At 38.2% G+C, this 22050-nt stretch overlaps 1 protein-coding gene across 7 annotated transcripts in view; it reads left to right on the forward strand.

The window, feature by feature from the left end:
* LOC136864298 (transformer-2 protein homolog beta) overlaps positions 1-22050 on the forward strand; it is a 290867-nt gene that overhangs the window by 227250 nt on the left and 41567 nt on the right. For 2 of the 7 annotated variants that reach the window (XM_067141098.2, XM_068226231.1), the window contains one exon: positions 17459-17764. The exons of the other annotated variants lie outside the window; for them this stretch is intronic. In XM_067141098.2, coding sequence (XP_066997199.2) covers positions 17459-17469 — 11 coding nt within the window. In that variant the 3' untranslated portion in view covers positions 17470-17764. Of the gene's footprint in view, positions 1-17458; positions 17765-22050 lie in introns of those variants that run through there. 7 annotated transcript variants of the gene reach the window in all.

A 22050-nucleotide genomic window follows, 5' to 3' on the forward strand; every position in this document is an offset into this window, starting at 1 on the left:
ACTTATATGCCATATGTATCTGTTTGATGGTCTAAATTTTGTTCCACAATGGGGCAAACTGGTCAGTACCCTTAATACCATAAGCAGCGATCAGAATGTTTTAAGCAAACCTTGAACCAGTGAGACTGATGGAGTCCCAGTTCCATGTGACAAACCAGGGATTCTTTAGAAACTACAGTAGGATGTTGATTATCCAAATCAATTGGGACCGGACATAGTCCAGATAATCAAATTTTCAAGTATGTGAGCAAAATTTTAGCTCCTGAGGATAATTCTACCATGAAGAATGAATTATGTAATATAATTTATGAATTTGGCTTACCTTCATGTTCTGAAATACATTAATCTGTGATCTTTTACTGTTTACGTGTAAATCTCTAATTCCCTTCAGTAGAAGAAGTTGAGTTGAGCAGCATTTAGGTTGATGTTCAAACCACATCATTGCTGCTTCCATGGCAGCAAACCCTTCTGCATGCGTTGGGCCCTTATTTTCTTACTCATTTCCGTGTTTCATTTTCCAAGGCATCAGATATTCCCTGAACACTTTCTGTGATTTCATCTTCACTTTAAATTTGAAAACTAGGACCCTCATCACTTTTTAGCCACTGATTTGCATCTTGTTCTTCGCACTCTTGAAATTCAGAGATTGAAATAAAGTTGTAAATTCATAAACCTGCTGCAGGGATGCCAGCTGTTACAATTCAGTTGTAATAATTATGAATTTCCCATCATAATTTTGCTGTTACAAATGACATGCCACAAATTAATTTTTTTTGTATTGATTTTTAAATGTAAGTGTATGAAGTGTTCAATAGGATACACAAGGAATGCCATTGCAACTCGAATTCTCAGAATGTTTCTCATCAGGTTTCTCATTAATCACTTATATCCCTGGCCTTTCCTGTCCCTCATTTAAGAATATTTCAAGATTTCACGCGCCGAATGAGGTGTGCGCTTCCATTCCCCGAAAAAGAACCACATACGAAGTGGTATATTTTGCGGAGTTGTCTTTGTTCGTCATGTGACTAGTCTTCCATGCACGTATTTCAGTTATTTTGTTCTTGTTTTGGCGGCAGAGTAGCGGCAAGCTCAGTTTCATTGTGTGTGTGTGTGCGCTCTCTAAAGAATTCCCCCCTTTTCGCTCTACTCACGTAACATCTGGACAACACTTACTCATTAGATTAGCTTGTATCATAATAATATTTAATAGTAAGTCTCTATTTCAGTTGCTTACTTTATTCACCTGAAATCATTAACTTGCATTCATCCATATTACATAAAAGTACATTTTATCATGAAGTAGGTTAATAACCTTCTCTCCCCTCTCCACTGTTGATAGAAGTTTCCACAGTGCTCCACTTGCTCCGCCCTACTTCCCCCTCCCCTCTCCACGGTACAGTATACTCTGTTGTAACATCCAAATGAAGAGATCCACAATGCTCCACACGGCCCCTCCCATGCTTTCCCTCCTTTCTCCACGAGCAGTGTGCTTTACCCAAAACTTTCCATGACCACAGTCCTGAAATAGTGTTTGGTGATAATGGACTTGGCATTGGCAGTCTAGAAAAGTACGTACATTTTCATTATATTAATACTTGTAAATTTATATTTTTTCATTACTGGTTCACGTTATGATTAAACTCTCTATCATTGACAAGTTTACACTACGTAAACAATACTGCACATATATAAGCACGTTTTAAGGGATTTGATAGAATCTGAGGACATTCCTGTAGAACGAAACATATCATTCTTTGTATAATAGTGTGTAATTTTACAAGTATGTTTATACTGTTGTAATTTATATTGTAATTGCAGTGTGTTTGACTGACAGACTGGAATCTGAGTGTCTAGTGTAATTGCATAATTGTACTGTTACAGTGAGAGAGAGAACATTATTGTATCATGCATTTAACAATAACAAAGGAAAGATCCTGGGAAAATTTGAGTTTGAATCATTGACATTCGGATAATCGACATACTGTACTTGCCGAACAAAATGGAATTCGTTCAGTTCTCACAAGGCTTATGGTTGGAAAGAAGAAAGTAGAAATCGTTGAGTAAACATCTGGATGTGTCAAGAGTTAATTATAGTCAGTTAAGGGGAGATATTTAGTACGAGAGAGAGGAGATTTTTAAGGTTCTTAACACATGTTTAAAGTGGGAAGGGCGGTGTGTTGTGGGATTGTTCATTAGAAAAACTGTAGCACACAGCATAGTTTTTACTAGCCATGTAATTGAATGATGTAGCTTGATTTGGGGGGTTGCAGGAATTTCAACAAGAATTGTCTTGATGTATCTTGATGTATTCACCATGTGAGGTTGATAATGAGGATGAATTAGACAAGTTACATGAAGCATTCAGTGATGATAGTGTGAGCAACATGGGCACAGTAATGTTAATAGATATTTCAGTGCGGGGATTGGAAATACAACTGCAGGATAGGGGAAGATTTGGAAGCTAATAGGAATTAGAGCATTTACTTGACTTCTGTGCCAGTATGGGATTAACAGTTTTACCGTGTTTACTCATATAATTTTCTGACCCCTTAGTTTCAGAATCCAGTTTTGGGCAAACATAGACATATGCATAAAATTCCACGACAGGATAATTAAGTAAAAGTTTTCTGTCATCAGTGTTTATTTTTGCAAAATATGCAGGGTCATGAAAACGTCTATTGTTTCAGCGGCTGGTCATCGCCTTTTAGTTCGCCTCCTTTAGTTAAGTCAGTAATATTAGTTGTCGCCCTTGGTGACCCTGGTTCAAATCCTGGTACTACAAGAGATTTGTGAATGGCATGAGGGCTGACATGTGCAGCTTGCCTCCATTGTTGGTGCGCATAAAAAGAGCTGCACCACCTGGGGACAAGGACAAGGGTTTACTAGTCCAAATTTGTAGTGTAACAGCATGATTAAATACCTTCTATGGAGCGCTGAGTTCGACTCCAAGTACTACAAGAAATTTAAAATTGACTAGAGGGCTGATACGTGGTTAAAAAAGTACAAGCAGCTCACCTCCATAATGGGGGTGGGTGTCTGAAAAGAGCTGCCCCACTTCGGAAAAAGGAAACATAATAATTTACCTACTTTACAAGTCTTTAAACAGCAGCACTTCAGTAACGGGACCATTTGTTAAGCTACGCATTGTGTCTGTCTATGCTTGTAATAAGCACATGGGTGATGCACGCTTGGTCTAACATATACTGGTCTCCGTGCTAATTATTTTTACATTCATACGTGAATAATGATTAACATTGGGTAAGAAACCGGGAACTATAAAGCACAGTTTAAATTAACAGTGATAGTCGGCAAAAGTAATGCAGTCCTGCTGCAGCATGAGAGTTCTGTGTAGGCCCATCACATCACATGTACACTACTGGAATAAACAAAAAGAATAGTTGCAGTGTGCCAAGAAGACAGCCCTATCATTTCAAGGAACAAAATCAGTCCAGGATACAGAAATTGAAAAAAAAAAATTAAATTTATAACTGTATTAAGAAATTACTATGAGCCCTCGTGGCTCAGGCGGCAGCACGCCGGCCTCTCACCGCTGCGTTCCGCGGTTCAAATCCCGGTCACTCCATGTGAGATTTTTGCAGGACAACGCGGAGGCGGGACAGGTTTTTCTCCGAGTACTCCAGTTTTCCCTGTTATAAGTCATTCCAGCAACACACTCCTCCAGTAGCATTTCATTTCACCTGTCATTCATTAATCATTACCCCAGAGGAGTGCGACAGGCTTTGGCAACCGGCACAATTCCTATCCTCGCCGCTAGATGGGGCTTTATTCATTCCATTCCTGACCCGGTCGAATGACTGGAAACGGGCTGTGGATTTTCATTAAGAAATTACTGCTCTTCATTTTTGCACAAATTGCTACAGTTAAAGGTGCTCGAGATCACAAAGAAAAGTAATAAAGAGATCTCTAAAGCATGCAGAGGTTGGCTGTGTTGATTCTTGAGGAACAGCCTTTCCCTTCGAAGTAGGACATCTCTATGAAAGCCATTGGAATAAAGTAGTGGAATTCCGTCAGTATATGCGACGCTCTCCAGTCTCATTTTTTCTTTATTTTATATTTTGATATTAGGTACATTTGCGATCATTTTCGTGAAAACTATAAGTATCTAGCTTAAAAACTCATCCCTTTACATAACTTTGAAGTTGGGAAACAGAATTTATTGAATTTTGAGAAAATTGATTGGAAAATTGGGTATAGTCCTCTGAAAATACACTGTTGTGCAAACTTATGGACGAAAGTAACTTTTGCATGTTGAGTCACTGCCAAGTAACTTTACTCAATGAAATTTGAACTATACATAAGAAGAACTGCTACGGTATGGTATGCTAGGTAACTGAATGGAATAAAACAGTGGGGTCCACCTATTCAATACAATACAATGTTATAAGATGAATTATAACATTTTATTATTAATGGGACCGGTTTCGATGCTGGTGTGCATCATCTTCAGCCACACAATTAGAAAAACATACAATGACAACTTAAGGTTGCAAAAACAAAGCATAAAAGTGTACACTAATCTTATAAATGACTTGATTAAAAACATGAACCATGAACATTAACTTGTAACATTAACCTAAAAGTCCTTTTTTCTAAAAGTATAGCACCAATTATCTTAAAGTTTTGTTTAAACGTCCTCTAAACCAGAGTTCACTGAATCTTAAAAACTTTAAATGATATATGACTAGATTAACACCACAAAAGCAGGGACATGGTTCTTAAAAGTGTGTGTGATCATCACGGACAACGATGCATGCTCTGCTACGTGTTCCTATGCTGGCCACAAGATTGGTAAGGAGTTCTTGTGGTAGGGCATTCCATTCCTCCACCAGCGCGATTGACAACTGCTGGATGGTCATTGGTGTGTGGATGTGCTGCAATACATCTGCCCAACATGTCCAACACGTGCTCGATGGGATTTAAGCTGGAGGAACGGGCAAGCCAGTCTATTGGCTGAATATCCTCTCGTTCCAAGAGCTCCTCCACCTGCGCTGTTTGATGCGGTAGTGCAGTGTCTTCCATAAAAATTAAGTAGAGCCGAATGCGCCCCTGAAAAGACGCACATGGAGGAGGAGTACACTGTCACAATAATGTTGACCAGTGAGTGTACCCCGTTCAAAGATATGGAGGTCGGTATGCCCGTGCAACGTTATACCTCCCCATACCATAACACTTGGACCACCAAAATGATCATGTTTGACAATGTTCCTGGGTGTCTTAAGTGTTCCCACCTCTCGCCAGGTGAGGGTGCGTCTAGAATCAGTACTCAGACTGAATATGCTCTCGTCTGAGAAGAGCACGCGACCCCATTCCTTGTCGGTCCAGACCTCATGCTTTTGGCACATGCCGCCGATGTGCGGGTGTCAACAGAACACAACGTAATAGTCATTGGGCAAACAGACACTCCCCCCATGCAGTCGCCGTGCCACTGTGGAGTGTGAGATTGGGTGCCTTGCAGTCCTCCTTGCCTGTTCCACAATATAGCAGTCATCTGCTGCTATAGTTGACCCTGGTCGACCCCCTCCTCTCCTTCGGGCAGCAGTGCCTATAGTTCGGAATGATCTCCATGCACGTGAAACAATGCTGTGAGCAAAGTCCTGGGCTACACTCGTTACACTTCGTCCTTCTTCCAGTTTCTCCGATGATTCTTCCCCGTGTGAAGTTGTTGCCTCCGGCCATGTTGTAATGAATAACACACCACAGTGCACCATAACAGCTCGCTGATTGACTCGCACTGTCTTGTTCCGTTCCTTCAACTGCCGCGTTTTGTGGGGCCAGACCCATTTAGCGCTGTAGTCGCGCTGACCTCACGCCAGGTTTCTATGCACACGTGGCAGACTCTGGCAACATGATACTGCACTTTCATTCATTTTCAACGAGTAGTTATGTTGCTTTATCTCATCCGTAAGTTTTGCACAGCAATGTATATTAATGATTAAAGATAACCTGGCTGTTTCACTGGATAAAGGAATATCAGCATTTACATTTTAATATAATTTTCATAAATATGTAGGACTTTTATTCTCCAGAAATTAAATGTGTAAACATGTTTTAAATTTGAAGTATGTAAAACAGGAAGTTTTAGTCTTGTGACACTCATATTTGCAGATATACAAAGAAGATTAGGATACAATAATTATGATAAGAGTAGTAATGCTAATGTTAATAATAATAATAATAATAATAATAATAATCTTGGATATTTTGAAAGATCGTTCTGAAACTACACACATTCAGAATCCAATTAAGGATTTACATTACTAATCTATCTTGTATCCTGTAGTAACAAAACTGAATTATCTCTCATTTTCCTGCAGTGTTCTTAATTATCTATGTCTTTTCCTCTTGTGCACACAATGTCTACTTGGTCCAGGTTCAGCGGTATTGTCGCCTGGCTTTGGGTACTACAAATCCCTTGTTTCTGTTCTACATTACTCTCGAATGTTGTCAAACAGATATTTAATTTTTTTTATGCAGTCATGCCTTTTTCTTCCATCTTTTTAGGTAGGTTCTGAAGGAGATTTTCTGCTTTGCAAAATTTCACAATTACAGTTGGACCGTCCAAATTTTTCTGACACATGACACCGGGTATATTATTTTTCCTAGTAAAGTGACTGAAAGGTGTTATCTGAGGAACTTTTTCCCTACCATGAGCAGTGAACATATGTTACCAGTCATACATGTTGACTAACAGCTCGCCAGTTTCTTTTCCGATGATGACAGCTTTAATCTGACAATATCTGTCAGAGAAACGTACTCTTTCTCTGATAAACATCAAACTGAAAGTCTTCACAAGCCAGCACAATGTGTCATATACGGTGATACAAAACCTTCCATTGCCAGAAGAAAAACTTATCCAAGGGCTGTATTTCCTCTGTAGTGCTGGGAGGAATCTGGAAAATTTCTATAGTGTTGCTGGGAGGGAGGAATGTCTTCAAGACAGCTTTCATCACCATAAGTAGTCCAGGAATCTTACATTAGCACATATTTGTCTTCCGCAAATGGGAAGATAGCTTCTTTAAACCAATACCTTAATTCCTTTTTTCCAATTTTCCCTGATTTTTTGACTGTTACAATTAAATTTTCGCCATGAATCATTTCTTCGGGAAATCTCGGACCGAAAGTTCCAGTTGCCTCCTGTAGTACAACGAATAATTTTGGGAAAAGAGTTGGCCATACAAACTCTAGGCATCATTTCGTACGAATGGGTGGGTGCACTAACTGATTGAGTAACTGTTTCTGTATTATGTTTCTCACAAACAATTGAGTGCTTTTTGCTTTCATTTCGTGCACCAAACCACCCTGATTGGTATTGTATTATGAAGGTGTGTAGTCACTCTGTAGCTGCTTCCACAAATTTATATTTTTCCTCTTCTTCCTTTAGATATGCACGGGATACAATTTGTGATTTTTCAACTTTTGATTCAGTATTTTTTCTTGAAGTGACTCAACCAACCAGTAGATGTGCCGAAATTGCTTTGTCCCATTGAAATCTCTCTTGAAAGTTCCAAGGCTCACAGTTGCAGGTTTCATTGCAAACGTTCCGCTTCAGCCTTCTTGCTTTTGCAAAGCAAGAAAATAATTTTTTAATACATCAATTTCCTGTGTTGGACAGGTCTTGCTGACATAAATTTTAATTGGTTCTTCCACATGTACAATTGTCGAAATGACATCATCATATGACAGTTTTTGCAAACAGTGGTTAATGAAACCTGCTTATTACCCCACTTATTTAACTGTAAATATAGAGGTTTTCCCTTGTATGCAAGATCTAAAGTGTGCTCCACTTTCTTCTATGGTCTGGAAGCATAGCTTGAACTGGTAGATTTGTCAGGTGACTGCAGTGTTGCTTTGCTGGGTTGACAGGAATCAGACTCAGGGCTCAAACTATGATCCGTAACACCTCTCATACATGGTTCAGTTTAACTTATTCATAGAGGTGATTACCTAGCTGTACTTTCTCGTAAAACAAAAATCACCACCACCACCTGGCAATGTTATGTTGCCTTCTCTTTCAGATAATGCAGATGAGGTGTCGCTGCTTCCACTATCACTTTCGCTATCACTATTTCTACCTATACATGACTCCCCTAGCACCCGTGGGATGATTTTCAATTAGTCTGATCACAAGTTGACTCATTTTCTTTTCTTCCATAGTTATTTCACAGGAAGAAGAGAAACCGTTTCACAGAAGTACCATAATGCTTACTCTAGAATATTAGCCAGATTCATGACTGCTATCTCAAAGGGATATGTGTTTTAACTACCTGACACAGAAAGCTCAGGATAACATGCTCGCTTCGTCTGGTCACGACCGTGTGTTATGACACCCCCTTTCATATCTGTGTCGAGCTAGTCTCAAATCTGCGACCTCCGAGAACGAGAGGTCGGGAGTAACAGTTTAAAACCTAAGCAAATGTATAACAACGGCAAGAAGTTACAGTGCTTGGAATATTTAAGTGAGTGATCATTTTGAGTGTAAATTTGAAAGTATTAAAAAGCATACAGTTCAGTACAATTTAACATAAAGCAAACCTTGTTGGAAGCAGATCCAATGTTGTGTGTAACATTGTGAAATATCCTACAAAACAGCGCCAATGTAGGAATAGAGACGCAACAGAAAACCCTGAGAGTAGTTCAAGAAACTAGTGGAAAGAAGTGTCACATAGGCCATGCATTGATTTTGACGCATCAGAAAAATACTTTGTTCTAGTGTTCCACGACACGTCCCGGTAGTTTAGTGGGTGGAACACATGAGCCAATCAGACTGAGACACTACAGAACACTGTGGTAGTAGGGGATGGTATTTGGGAAGGCACTGGAAAAATTTGAAAAAGTAGGAATTAAACGCATAAGCTGAAGTTTGAAAAGCATGAGAGGAGAACTGATCCAGCTACCATGAATTACACATCGTGGCAGTGAGCCGCAGACACACACAGAGAGAGAGAACCTACCCCACTGTTAAAGAGATTCAAGTAACAGCTGTGTGCTATTATGTTCAACAAATGCATAATTAACCAAAAAACTACAATAAAGAAAATTTGACTTTAGTTGAGAACAACCATATTTGAGCGTGCCGAGTTTGAGTTTGTGGAACTGCATTTTCTTTTCGAGTAGACATTGTGTCGTCCATGACGGCTACGGTGTCGCGGAGAGAAGAATCAAGAGAGAAGGCAAAGAGAAAGAACCACCTTAGATATGAGCTAAGTATTCACCAAGTTCTCACTCATTTTTCAGTCATAAAATATAATGTGTAGATGAAATTCGAGAGGACAAGGACTTGAGAAAATCCCTGTCGCATACCAAGTTACATATTTGTAAAGATCAGTTTCTTTATTTGTGTACTTGTAAGAATGTACAGATGCTTTGCATAATACAGGTGAAGGGAGTTGTGAGTGAAATGGAAGTGTAGCCTTGTTATTACCGTAGTGTAAGCTCCCTAAAATCAAATCCAAGTCCCCAGCCTCTCCAGTCTTTAGGATCACGACAGTCCACATCCAGCTATATGCTAAAGCGTGCAATCTTATTGGACATTTTCATGTTGATTTCAGAACTGCGTGGCTCAAAATAGCAGATCAATTTTTTATTCATTGCTTTCTTATAGTCCCCTCATCCTCTCTCCAAAATTTCATAGTCTATTTCACTGTGACCTTATCAATAGTTCTGTTGTCAGCATTAAAACAGTTGAGAACAAAACAACACACGACGATCTAATTGTCACAGAAGCAGATAGAGGAAACACAACAGTTGTAATGGAAAAAGACGAGTACTAGAAAGGAATAAAAGGGTTCACTTCAACAACTGAATCAAAAGTTACAGCACAAACCAACAAATGCATATCAAAACGAGATGGGTTCCTCCCACTAAACTAACGGGGCGTGTCGTGGAACACTAGAACAAAGTATTTTTCTGACGCGTTAAAATCAATGCATCACCTATGTGACACTTCTTTCCACTAGTTTCTTGAACTACTCTCAGGGTTTCCTGGCACTCAAAAGACTGATTAAAAGCACTCGAGTACTAATCAAAGAACTAAATAACCTAAAAATAGCTGTGAGCACACAGGAATGATACATATCACCTGTATGTACACCAATGTGCCAATAGAAGAATCAGTTAAAATTATAGAAAACCATCTGTTGTTGTTTGCATCATCAGTCCTTAGACTGGTTTGATGGAGCACTCCACGTCACCCTAGCCTGTGCTATTAAGGGTTATGAACTTCATATTGTTGGTCCGTATTGAACTGAGATAACATATAAATAATGCACAGTAGACTTTTCCACCTATTCAATACTAAATTGTATTTACAGTATTTACATTACATGGGACTAGTTTCAATCCTACTCGGGGTCATCAGCCATATTAAAACATACACAAAATAAATGCGAAATCCTAAAACATGTTTTCTAGCAGTAAGATTTTACAATATGAAGTGTGGTTGAAATGTTGCAAATGAAAATGAAATATTACGTGTGATGGAGGCGAGTAATAATTAATACAAGTACATTATACATGCTAAGAATTCTGGAACAAAAGTACAAATAAGGTGCTCTGCGTTGTTAAAATTTATAGACTCATGAGTCACCTTCAGAATCTCAAATAGCTTGGTCTATTCAACATTATCAAATGCCTTTCCAAGATTTACGAACACCATGTATGTAGGCTTGTTCTTAATTAGATCCTCTAAGATCAGACGTGAAGTCAGGATTGCTTCACTTGTTCCTACATTTCTTCTGAGGCCAAATTGATCTAACTCAGTTTCAACTTGTCTTTCTATTCTTCTGTAAATAGTACGCGTTAAAATTTTGCAGGCATGAGATACTAAACTAATGGTCCGGTAGTTTTCACACTTGTCAACACCGGCTTTCTTGGGAATAGGTATAACATAATTCCGCAGAAAATTGGATGGCACTTCTCCTGTCTCATATGTCATAGGGCACGACCACACTGCACGAAACAAACCGCCTCAGGCAAAATGTTTCGGCTGCTTCATACAACTCTGCGCGCACACTGCAGCAAACTCAGGCAGTCATCAAGGTGTCGTTTGGACAATAGGATGTAGATGAATGCATACCAGTGATTGGGCAGTGGTTGCTTCTAAATTCAAAACCACCACGAAAATTTTGGATTCATGCTTTAAATGTCAAAAGAATTGAAAGTAATAGGGTAGTGTCCTTGTTAAATGAGCTACAGTACTATGAAGATCTATTTCTTAATTATGCGATATAACCCCTGCAACTTGCGGAATTTTATTAAGTTTTATTGGGAACGAGATTACAAAACAAGACAAAAGTTTTCGGAAAAGCATAGCCACAGAGGAAAAAATTATTTTTGACACTTAGGTAAGAAACAAAATAATAGAGCATGTAGTGGGGTAAATATCTTTATTTTATTACTCCTTTTAATATGGGTACATCATGTTACACAAGAGTGTACATTTTAGTGTCATTTGATAAATTGCCGAAGGGTGTATCAGGAGCAGGAGTGACGGCATGGGGAGGGTCTGATAGTGGATCTTCAACTAAAATTTTCAGAATACAAAGAGTAGGGTTTTCTGCTGTCTCCGATGATGCCAGTGTTCTTGCCTGTAGATCGGCTATCATGGGTTCTGCAATGTTACCAGCTGCAGTTTGCTTTTTACATGTTTGCGAGGATACAGAGTGTAGAACAGGAGGCTTACCTTGACTTATTATGTTTGCTGCAAACAAGTAGCCTTAGCACAACTTCCACCTGACTGAGGCAGCCTGGAGCGTACAAAAAGTTTTGTCTCGGCAGTGTGGTCTGTCACCGTTCACTTCTGGTATTTTGAGGGCTAGTTGATTGAAGTAGACGGCCTCGAACAGCCTGAAACGTATTTGTTTTGTTTCACGCAGTGTGGTCATACCCTTACACACTGAATGGAATAACCTTGCCATGCTGGTTTCTCCTAAGGGAGTCAGTAACTCAGAGTTAATGTCATGAATTCCAGGTGCCTTGTTCCTATTTAGGTCTCTTGAAGCTCTGTCAAATTCTGACCTCACAGTTGGGTCTCCCATTTCATCAGCATCAGCAACCTTGTCTTGTTCCAGGACCATATCATCTACGTTTTCACGTTGATACAACTGTTGGATATGTTCCTGCCATCCTTCTGCCTTGTCTTTTTTCCCTAGAAGTGGTTTTCCATCTGAGTTCTTAACATTCATACACCTTGTTTTCCTTTCTCCAAAAGTTCCCTTCATTTTCCTGTATGCAGCATCTACCTTTCCTAGGACAATACAACCTTCAACATCCTTGTACATCTCCTTCAGCCATTCTTCCCTAGCTGTCCTGCACTTGATATCCACTTTATTCTTTAATCGCCTGTATTCCTTTCTGCCCTCTTCATTTTTGCACTCTTGCACTTTCGTCATTCATCAGTCAGGTTTAGTATCTCCTGAGTTATGCATTGATTCTTAGTTGATCTTTCCTTTCTTCCTATCATGTCTTCAGCAGCCCCAGAGACCTCATTCTTCATGACAGTCTATTCTTCCTCTATTGTGTTTCCTTTAGCCTTTTCATTTAGTCCTTGTGCAACATGTTGCTTGAAAAATCCCTCACACTCTTTTCTTTCAATTTATTTAGATCCCACCTTCTTGCATTCCTTCCTTTCTCTTATTTTTTCAACCTCAGGTGACATTTCATGACCAACAAGTTGTGTTCAGAGTCCACGTCTGCTCCTGGGAAAGTTTTGCAATCTAGCACCTGGTTTCTGAATCTATGCCTAATCATAATGAAGTCTGTTTGATATCTTCCAGTATCTCCAGGTCTCGTCCATATATACAGCCGTCATTTGTTGTGTTTGAACAAAGTATTAGCAAGGACTAAATTACGATCAGTGCAGAATTCAACCAGCCGACTTCCTCTTTCATTCCTTTATCCCAATCCGAATTCTCCTACTGTATTACCTTCTCTTCCTTGCCCTACCACTGCATTTCAATTTCCCATGACAATTAGATTCTCGTCACCTTTTACATAATTATTGTATTAAATCTTCTATCTCTTCATATATTCTTTTGATTTTTTCATCATTGCTGAACTAGTAGGCATATAGACCTGCTCTGTTGTGGTGGGCATTGGTTTGGTGTCTGTCTTGACAATAATCCTTTTACTAAGCTGTTCGTAGTAGCTTACCTGCTGCCCTGTTTTCTTATTCATTATTAAACCAACTCTTGCATTTATCCTGTTTGATTTTGTGTTAATTCTGTAGTCGCCTGTCCAAAATTCCTGCTCTTCCTGCCAACGTACTTCACTTATACCAACTACATCTAACATAAGTCTGTCCATCTCCCTTTTCTCTGACCTACCACAACGATTCAAACTTCTGACATTTCATGCTCCGACTCACAGAATGTCTGTATCCATCTTTCTGATAATTGTCCCCACCCGGAGATCCAAATAGGGGACTATTTTACCGCGAGGAAGCAGTCATCAGTAAATCATTCATACAGAGAGCTGCATGTCCTTGGGAGTTAGTTACAACTTTAGTTTCCCGTTGCTTTCAGCCGTGTAGCAGTATCAACACAGCTAAGCCCTGTTGAGTATTATTACGAGGCTGTGTCAGTCATCTAGACTGCCACCCTTGCAACTTCCAAAAAGCTGCTACCTCCCTTCGATGAACCATTCGTTAGTCTGGTCTCTTGACAGATACCCATCCGATATGGTTGCACCTGCCGCTCGGCTATCTACTTTATTGGGACACACAAGGCTCCGCACCGTGACAAGGTTACATGGTTTGCAGGGGAGGAAAAACCATCTAAAATACAATAATTCACTGCAAGAAACAAATATAATCACCTTGGAACAACCTTAAACCAAAACCGACGGAGCTCGATAGCTGTAATCACTTAAGTGCGGCCAGTATCCAGTATTCGAGAAATAGTGGGTTCGAACCCCACTGTCGGCAGCCCTGAAGATGGTTTTCCATGGTTTTCCATTTTCATGCCAGGCAAATGCTGGGGCTGTACCTTAATTAATGCCATGGTCGCTTCTTTCCCACTCCTTGCCCTTTCCTATCCCACCGTCGCCATAAGAATTATCTGTGTTGGTGCGACGTGAAGCAAAGATTATAAAAAAAATCTTAGTGTTATTATAACCTGTCATACAAAATGCACAGAAAACCCACTCACACACAATAAATAACTAATTCAGCTACCCATACACACAAATTAGCAGGACTGTATACAGTGATACACAGCAATTTCCATAGCAATGTGCTCAACAGATTTCATTGTTGAAATACAAACAAAACAAATTGCCAAGGAAAACAACCACTCTCCTAACACAATAGATAAATTATTAAATAAAAAAGGACAAACACCAGAAAAACCACACATGCAAGAGAAAAATTTGTTGTCCTCAACTATGTGAACAAGAATGTGTACAAAATAACTAATATTTTAAAAAAAACAAGGTCTAAAACTAGCCTTTAGAATGAACCACACACTGCGGACACGTCAGCAAATGCAACCTAATTGAAAAAGACCCTTTCCTCAGATCATGAGTTTATGAACTTAAATGTCAAAATCAAACTGCAGTGTCACTAGAGGATTGTATCCTGGGATCACGACCATTCAGGATTACGTTTTCTTGGTCCCGAGATTTTTGAGATCGGCATCATTCTTTAAAAGTTGCAAAATGGACTGCGTTAAGTGAAATGCTCAGTGCGTTTTACCTGTCAATTGTCTGCCAATCATTTTTTCTGTCAGTTTTTCACTCACGTCCAGCTTGTTATTTTAGTAGCAGTTTGCGCCAGCAGACTGAGAGATTCTTAGCTGAGTTGAATACAAGCTTTGTTTTTTTAGTTAATTTGTAATTTGTAGGTACTTGCACTCTATCTTAAAGTTTTTCGTCGAACATAAAAAAGACAGGGATGCAACGTTGGTGTGGAGCCATTTTTTGGTCGCGCAAGATAGCAAAACAGCGCAGTGTAAATACTGCTCGGCTATATTAAAATCCTTAGCAGGGTTAACCAAAGGATCACACACTCATCTTTCAACTAAACATGGCAAAAAAGTTATTACTACAAGGCCGTCCTCATCAACTAGCCGAAGTGGTGAAGAACCACTGCCATTGAAGCGAATACATAGCTCACTTGAGGACGTTTTCCTTTTAGTTTCTTTGTAACCTCAAAAGATTTGAGAGCGTTGTTATCAAAAGTGTATTCAGATTTACCGAATGCTGCTTCAACAGTTCGTAATCATGTTGTCGGTTACAGAATTAGAAAGCATATAAAAGCTGAATTAACTGCTTTAAATAATGAAGGCCAGTGCTTTAGTTTCAGCTTTGACAAATGGACACAGACTTCTAGCAAAAGATACATGAACATAAATAATCATTCGGAGAAAGAGTTCTGGCCTTACTCGTTTTGATGTAATTTTGAAGGCGTAGGCATGTGGTGATGTTTTAAAAGAGAGCCTTTCTCATTTCGATATTTCATTGGACAGTGAAATCATGGCAATCGTAACCGATGGTCTAAATGTCATGCTCAAAGTCCGAAAGCTTGTCAGTGTAGAGCACCAAGTTTGTTTTGCTCATGGCATTCCCTTAGACGTTTAGAAAATCTTGAATCAGGATTAACGCTTGAAGAAAGAGAAAATTGCCTGGATTTAGGGAATGACCAGAACATCAAACATGTAATAAAACAAGTTTGCAAAGTAGTTCTCTCTCTCCATATACAATTCAGTATTCTGTTAGTCAACTGGAGTCCCACTGGTCCTGCAGCCTTGATCATTTCTATGGTTGTTTCATCAATTCCCATGGTTGTTTCATCAATTTCCACAGCATTTCCCATCTTCATCCTTTTAACTTCCCATTCCACCTTTGCCATTGTAATGGTCTGATTCCTTCTCTGTTACTTCTTCTATTCCTGCTGCCTTGGATACTTCTTCACATGTCTGGTTTCTCACATTCAGCAGTGCACTGAAATTTTTTCATCTGTTCATCATATCTTCTGGTTTAGTCATTATACTCCTGTATTCTTCACAAACCCTGTGTTCACATTTACATTCCTACAGTTCCTTATAATTCCAAATAATAATTTTTTCCCACATTTCAAATCTTCCTTTACTTCCTGGGTGAATGTTTCCCAGTTTTACTTCAGCTACATTTTTTCTTTCTTTTTTTTTAACTCTGCTTCTATGTATCTTTTGTTTTTTCCATTCCTTCAAAGTTTTCTTCTTTTCCTTTGCTTTATCTTTCACTCTGGTATTCCACCATGTTTTCTTTTACCTTACCTTTCCTGATGTTCTGCCATACGTTTTCTCTGCACACCATACAAATGCACTCTTAAAGTTATCCCACTCCTGTTCAACATGACTACCATAATACCTGCCCTTATGTAATTCTTCCCTAAACTCTTCCTGAACAGCTATAACATCCATAAGATCTTTCATACATGTCCTTTTTCCATTAATATGTCATCAATATCGTTATCGTTCCTCTGTCTCCCTATCCATACCTGGTAATATTGTGGCTATTTTTCTTCTTGAACCATCAATTTCCTATTATTAGTTGGTTCCTTTGGCAAAAAATCCATTAGCATAACCACTTCTTGATTCTTGTTACGATGTAAATTTATTTATTCAAAATAGTTTTGGCAGACTGAAGAATCTTGAGTTTTTTTTAACCTGGCAATAGTCTTCACTCTTAGTGAACGCATTGTATGATCACGTACATTTTGAAATTGTCAAATGCCAGTCTTCAATACAAATAATTTTCCTTGAATATATATATATTTTTTTTAGTACAGTTTGCTCAGCCATCCTTCCAACAAATAAGTTTTGAGAAGTATTCAACAGTGGACAGTACTTATTTTAAATTTATGGTAACATTTTTCAACTTCGTCATACAAGGCCCTGAAGGAAGGTGAGATTATAAATCAACCTACACTCCTTTATAGATAAATTGCATACATAAATCAAACATTGGGAATAATGCTGTATGTCTCCAGTCTTCTAATATTCTCTGAATCACCGCCACAAGACCTATCTGTGTCGGTGCAATGTAAATTGAAAAAAAAAATCTCTGAAATATTGTATTATTCTTACTGAATAGCAAGATGGATGTTGATGTTAAAAAGGATTCAAAGGTACACAGGTACACGGATTAGTGCTTGTGTAGCATTAATTTATTAACTTTTCCTAGTGACATTTGCTCTGAGAACTGAGTTCATGTCTCTTACATTTAAAATTCAGTGTTGTTGAGTTGATATAGATATTGTTTGTTCCCCCTAAAATGATTTTTAAAAATTCAGCATTTTACTGTTTTTGCTTAAAACAGAGAGGACAGTTTCAGCTATTTAGTGTACTGATTTTAGTTAGCTGAATATGGGTGGTATTTGGATAAATGAGATTTGTAAGTTAGTGTTTTTGTATGTTTGGATCATGTTCAAATCATTTTATGTACCATATCCTTATTCCAGGTCGATATTAAGCATCTAGAAGCAGGCCTTGGGGCTTCATTTCCAGTTCAGTTGGAATGCTGTTAGATTTAAAAGTGAATGTTTCTGAATGGATGACATTGATTGGATTTTCTTAGCTTGATTGTTGAGGTTACACAAAATGATCTGAAATTTCACATCCAGTTATCAGTTCAGCTGCCAACCATTGTATATTGTCAGAAAATGTGTTATTATTGTGTATTCTCTAACAATCCAGCTTTCATATAATTATTATAATATGTGTCTTTGTATATTTTATGTTTTGTGATTTATAAATTTAAAAAAATGTGTTCTGAATTATTGACCTTCTCCACAAATTCCATATCTTAAAATCAATGTTGTTTTTTTTTTTTTCCAAGTAATTGATATGATTCATGGAGGTGAACGAAGTCTGAATTCAGTAATAGGATAGATTCCAGTATTTATACACTGGTGGTATGGGAAATTATTGTACCAGTTTTTCCAAGTACTTTTGAAGCTGCACATGTATTGTGTACATTAATTAAATCTGCCTACAAATAATTAAATTTAATAAACTGACTGAAATTCTGAACACTTAACAACTGTTAGGATGGTTGAATCATCCATTGTCATGATTTTTATTGCATTTTATATTGCTTTCATATGTTTCTATTACAGAATGTTTGTGTGAATCTGTAATGGAAGCTCTTTAATCTCCTGATCATGAGTTTGGTTTATTACTTTCAGTTTCATAACTTATCATTCACATCCAAGAAGCTGTTCTACTCTCTTTTAAAGAATTGGCTTGATAGGAAAGCCCAAAATCTCAGGGACTTTGGCTTCTTTTTAAATATATATTTGAAATTAATTCTGATATTTTAGACATGAATAAATATTAGTTTTAGTGATAGGATGGGCTGCATCCTCTTTCCAGTTCAGTTTGTACAATGTACTTACTGTATGATGATTATTGATATGCAGAATATTAAATATCTAGTGACCTAGCACTTGTTCTTTAGGACGTACAGTATTCAGGTCAAGTATTGTATGAATAACAAACTAATGAAACAAAGGCAGAATAGAAACATTATCTAGCTGAAGAGAGATTAAGTAAATAGAAAGGGTGACTTACTAACATATCATGCACAGGAGAGTAGGCCATTACCAAAAGAAAAATAAACAAGTATTGATGGGGCTTCTCAGTATGTTTGTGCTGTTTGCATGCCTTAGTAAGTCACTTTCCTTCCTCTTCTTCGTTCTTTACTTTGCCAATTGAAAAATAAGTGTAGAGTTATGAGGTGTTGTAATTTTATTGTAGTGAGAAGGTAATAAAGAGTATTACATTCTTACTTTTACAACCAGACTTCTTTTGAAGGAATTATCTGATTTTCATATGTAATTGACTGTCAGCTGTGTGGATTCTTCATCAACTGGTCAGTTTTGTTATTAATAAAATGAGTTATTAGTATAAATGTAATTTTGTATATTTATAATAAAATTACCTGTCATATAAACACACATTCCTTTTAATTTCACATACTTATGATTATTCAGCTTTATAACATGCTCTCTGTTTGGAAAGTGTAAACATTGTTGGCACTTGGTCTTAATTAGCTTTCTTACAAGGGAACAGATTTCAGTGTAAAATTCTAATCTGGTTGAAATTTAGTACACAGTATTCCCACAAAAATTGTACAATGACGTGATGAAAACCTTGCGGGCCACTTTCAATTTTGAATGCCGAAAACCTGCCGGGCAACGTTATTAGCGAGGATGTGGGGAGAGGTAAAGCTGGCCTTGAATCCTAACAGCACGCAATGGCTCGCGGCAACCAGGCAGCGATTTGCCGTGCTGGTGTTGCCCTTCATCCTTCTACCCTGTCGATTAGAGTATAACATGCAACATAATTTGATGTTTTGCATTTGGCCATACTGTAAATTAATAAACCGACCTTTTTTTACTCTTTGTAATCCTTGCAATAGTGAATGCTTGCAAAAAGTGGTAAATGCAAAGAGACTGCTTGCACCACGCACACCTAGCAACACATTATTTTGTACTCATATCACAAGTATTTCGGATGGCACCATCCTTGAAACAAAACTGGGCGGGGTTCAAAAAGTAAGCGGGTTGTGTTTCACCATAACCGGATTTGTACCAACTATACATCCACGATACGAAACAGTGGAGATGATGGTTGGTTGTGTGTCATTTATTGGGTTTTTAAAATATTGTTGCACAAATGAATGTTGATATCAAAATTGCATAAAAAATGAACAAATTGTTTCCATATCCGGAAACCAAGCACATTGAATGGCCGAATCATTCCAGTAGTTCCTGGGGAATAGTTTTAAAAATAATAGTTTTGTCGGCGGGTGATGATGCTAATATATTTGCTTCATTTTGTGCTGTCCACGAATCCAAGAGTAAAACACTGTCGTCTGGTACATTTTGACATAACTTTTTAATTAACTTCCCGTACAGTGAAGGCAAAACTAATAAATTATCTGCTGTAAGCATACTTTTTTAACAATAGGTCCAAATTCACCGTCCTTTTCTTTTAATACAACTAACAGTTTATGTAACAGTTCTCCATCGGTAGAAATTACGGGCTGAATTGTATAGCTTTGTGTTAATGTGTTAGATTGCGCTTCTGCAAGAAAAAAAATTCTCTCCCTTTAAACCCGCTTTGGTCTGTGTTAAAAAATCACTTTGGAGAGAGGGTGGGTTTTTAAATTTTTTTAATGCTTTTTGTTCGGGGCGTCGACCCATGTGGATCTCTTGCTCCTACTGGCACCATATTGTATGAACGTGCGTGTAATTGGAATTGGCGGTAGTGTGGAATGTTGTGTGTGAGGAAAGAAAGATTAAGGACGTTACAAACACCCAGTCCCCAGGCCAGGAATATTAATTTGTTACAATTTAAAAACCCTGACCCGGCTGGGAATCGAACCCGGGGCCGCTGGGTGACAGGTGGACGCGTTGCTCCCTACACCATGGGGCCGGATGAGAGTGTTTGTTAATTTGGATCCCTCTCCTACAAAAATTGTGTTCGACGCAAGGTCAAGCTGATCGGTTGTGTAACTTTTGGTTACAAATTTTATAACTTTCCCAGAACCAATATTGAATTTATTTTTAAACTTTCGTACCCAGAAAATTGAGGCGCAGAAGGTATCGTCATGAACACGCCGAGCCTTCTTCAGGGCCCATTTTCTAATGTGTTCATCATGGACATTTTTCTTGTTGTTCAGCCTCACCTTTTTAAATTCTTGAAATGTTTCTTTGGTGATAAATTACAGTTTTTCGGCCTTTTTGCCACCTGATTCTTCTTGTAGTTTCCATCTAGAAAGGTCACACTGGTGCCATACCTTTTTAACTTTTTAAATTGGTGCTGAACGACTTTAAATGACCCTTTTATCCCTCCTTTGTTCAGCCAATAACCAGCTGCCTTTTTTCTTTCTGTATGTGATACTTATTGCAGGTGTTGTGGTTGCATCTTTTTCACTGTCAGTGTCTGATATTGCTTATTCATTGTTTTTGTCAGGCAAAACTAACGTCTCCTTATGTTCATTGGTAACCTGCACATCACTAACCTTTTCTGCAGTAAGGCCTGTAAACCAGGATTATGATTCAGTCTTGGCGCACGTCTACTTTTGCTACACCGGGTGAGTTGGCCGAGCGGTTAGGGGTGTGCAGCTGTGAGATTGTATCCGGGAGATAGTGGGTTTGAACACCACTAATCAAGGGTTATGAATTTCATGTTGTTGGTCCGTATTGAACTGAGAATAACATATGAATTATAACACAGTAAACATTTCCACCTATTCAATACTAATATGTATTTACAATATTTTAAATTACGTGGAACTAGTTTAGACCCACCTAGGGGTCATCATCAGCCATATTAACGCATAAACAACTCTTGTTGAATCCTAAAACATGTTATTTTAACGGTAAGAATCTTATGGATTTATAATTATAAAGTGAAGTGTGGTAATGAAATGAAAAATGTTAGTATGGTACAGGTGAGTAATAATTATACGAGGAACATACATACTAAGAAGTTTGGAACAAAGTATAAATGGGGTGCTTAGTGTTGTAAAAATTATACACTCATGGATATCGGTAGTCCTCGTCTAAAGAACACAATGTAAAATGACACGTATAAGAATATAAAACTATATACAAGTATGTACAAAGTCTGGAGAGTAAAAAGTGATACTCTTTATATACCGAGTCGGCTTAACACTGATCAGCTTAAGCAGAGAAATTAGGCAACAGCTTTAATACACCAAATTGCCTAATTTCTCTGCTTAAGCTGATCAGTGTCAAGCCGACTCGGCATATAAAGAGTATCACTTTTTACTCTCCAGACTTTGTACATACTTGTATATATTTTTATATTCTTGTGTCATTTTACATTGTGTTCTTTAGTACGAGGACTACTGATATTGCGCCGTTCCGGCTCCCTGAGAGGACGCATAAGATCCAGGCTAGCTTAATTACGATCCTTTTGACTAACATAATCTATCATTTGGGCTATGAGTTCCGAATATGAGAAAGACATGCCATACGGAGCCAAAGAAATCTTAAATTACACATAGAAATAACTCTCA

This window comes from Anabrus simplex, chromosome 2 (assembly GCF_040414725.1).
Source record: "Anabrus simplex isolate iqAnaSimp1 chromosome 2, ASM4041472v1, whole genome shotgun sequence".
NCBI lineage: Eukaryota > Metazoa > Arthropoda > Insecta > Orthoptera > Tettigoniidae > Anabrus > Anabrus simplex.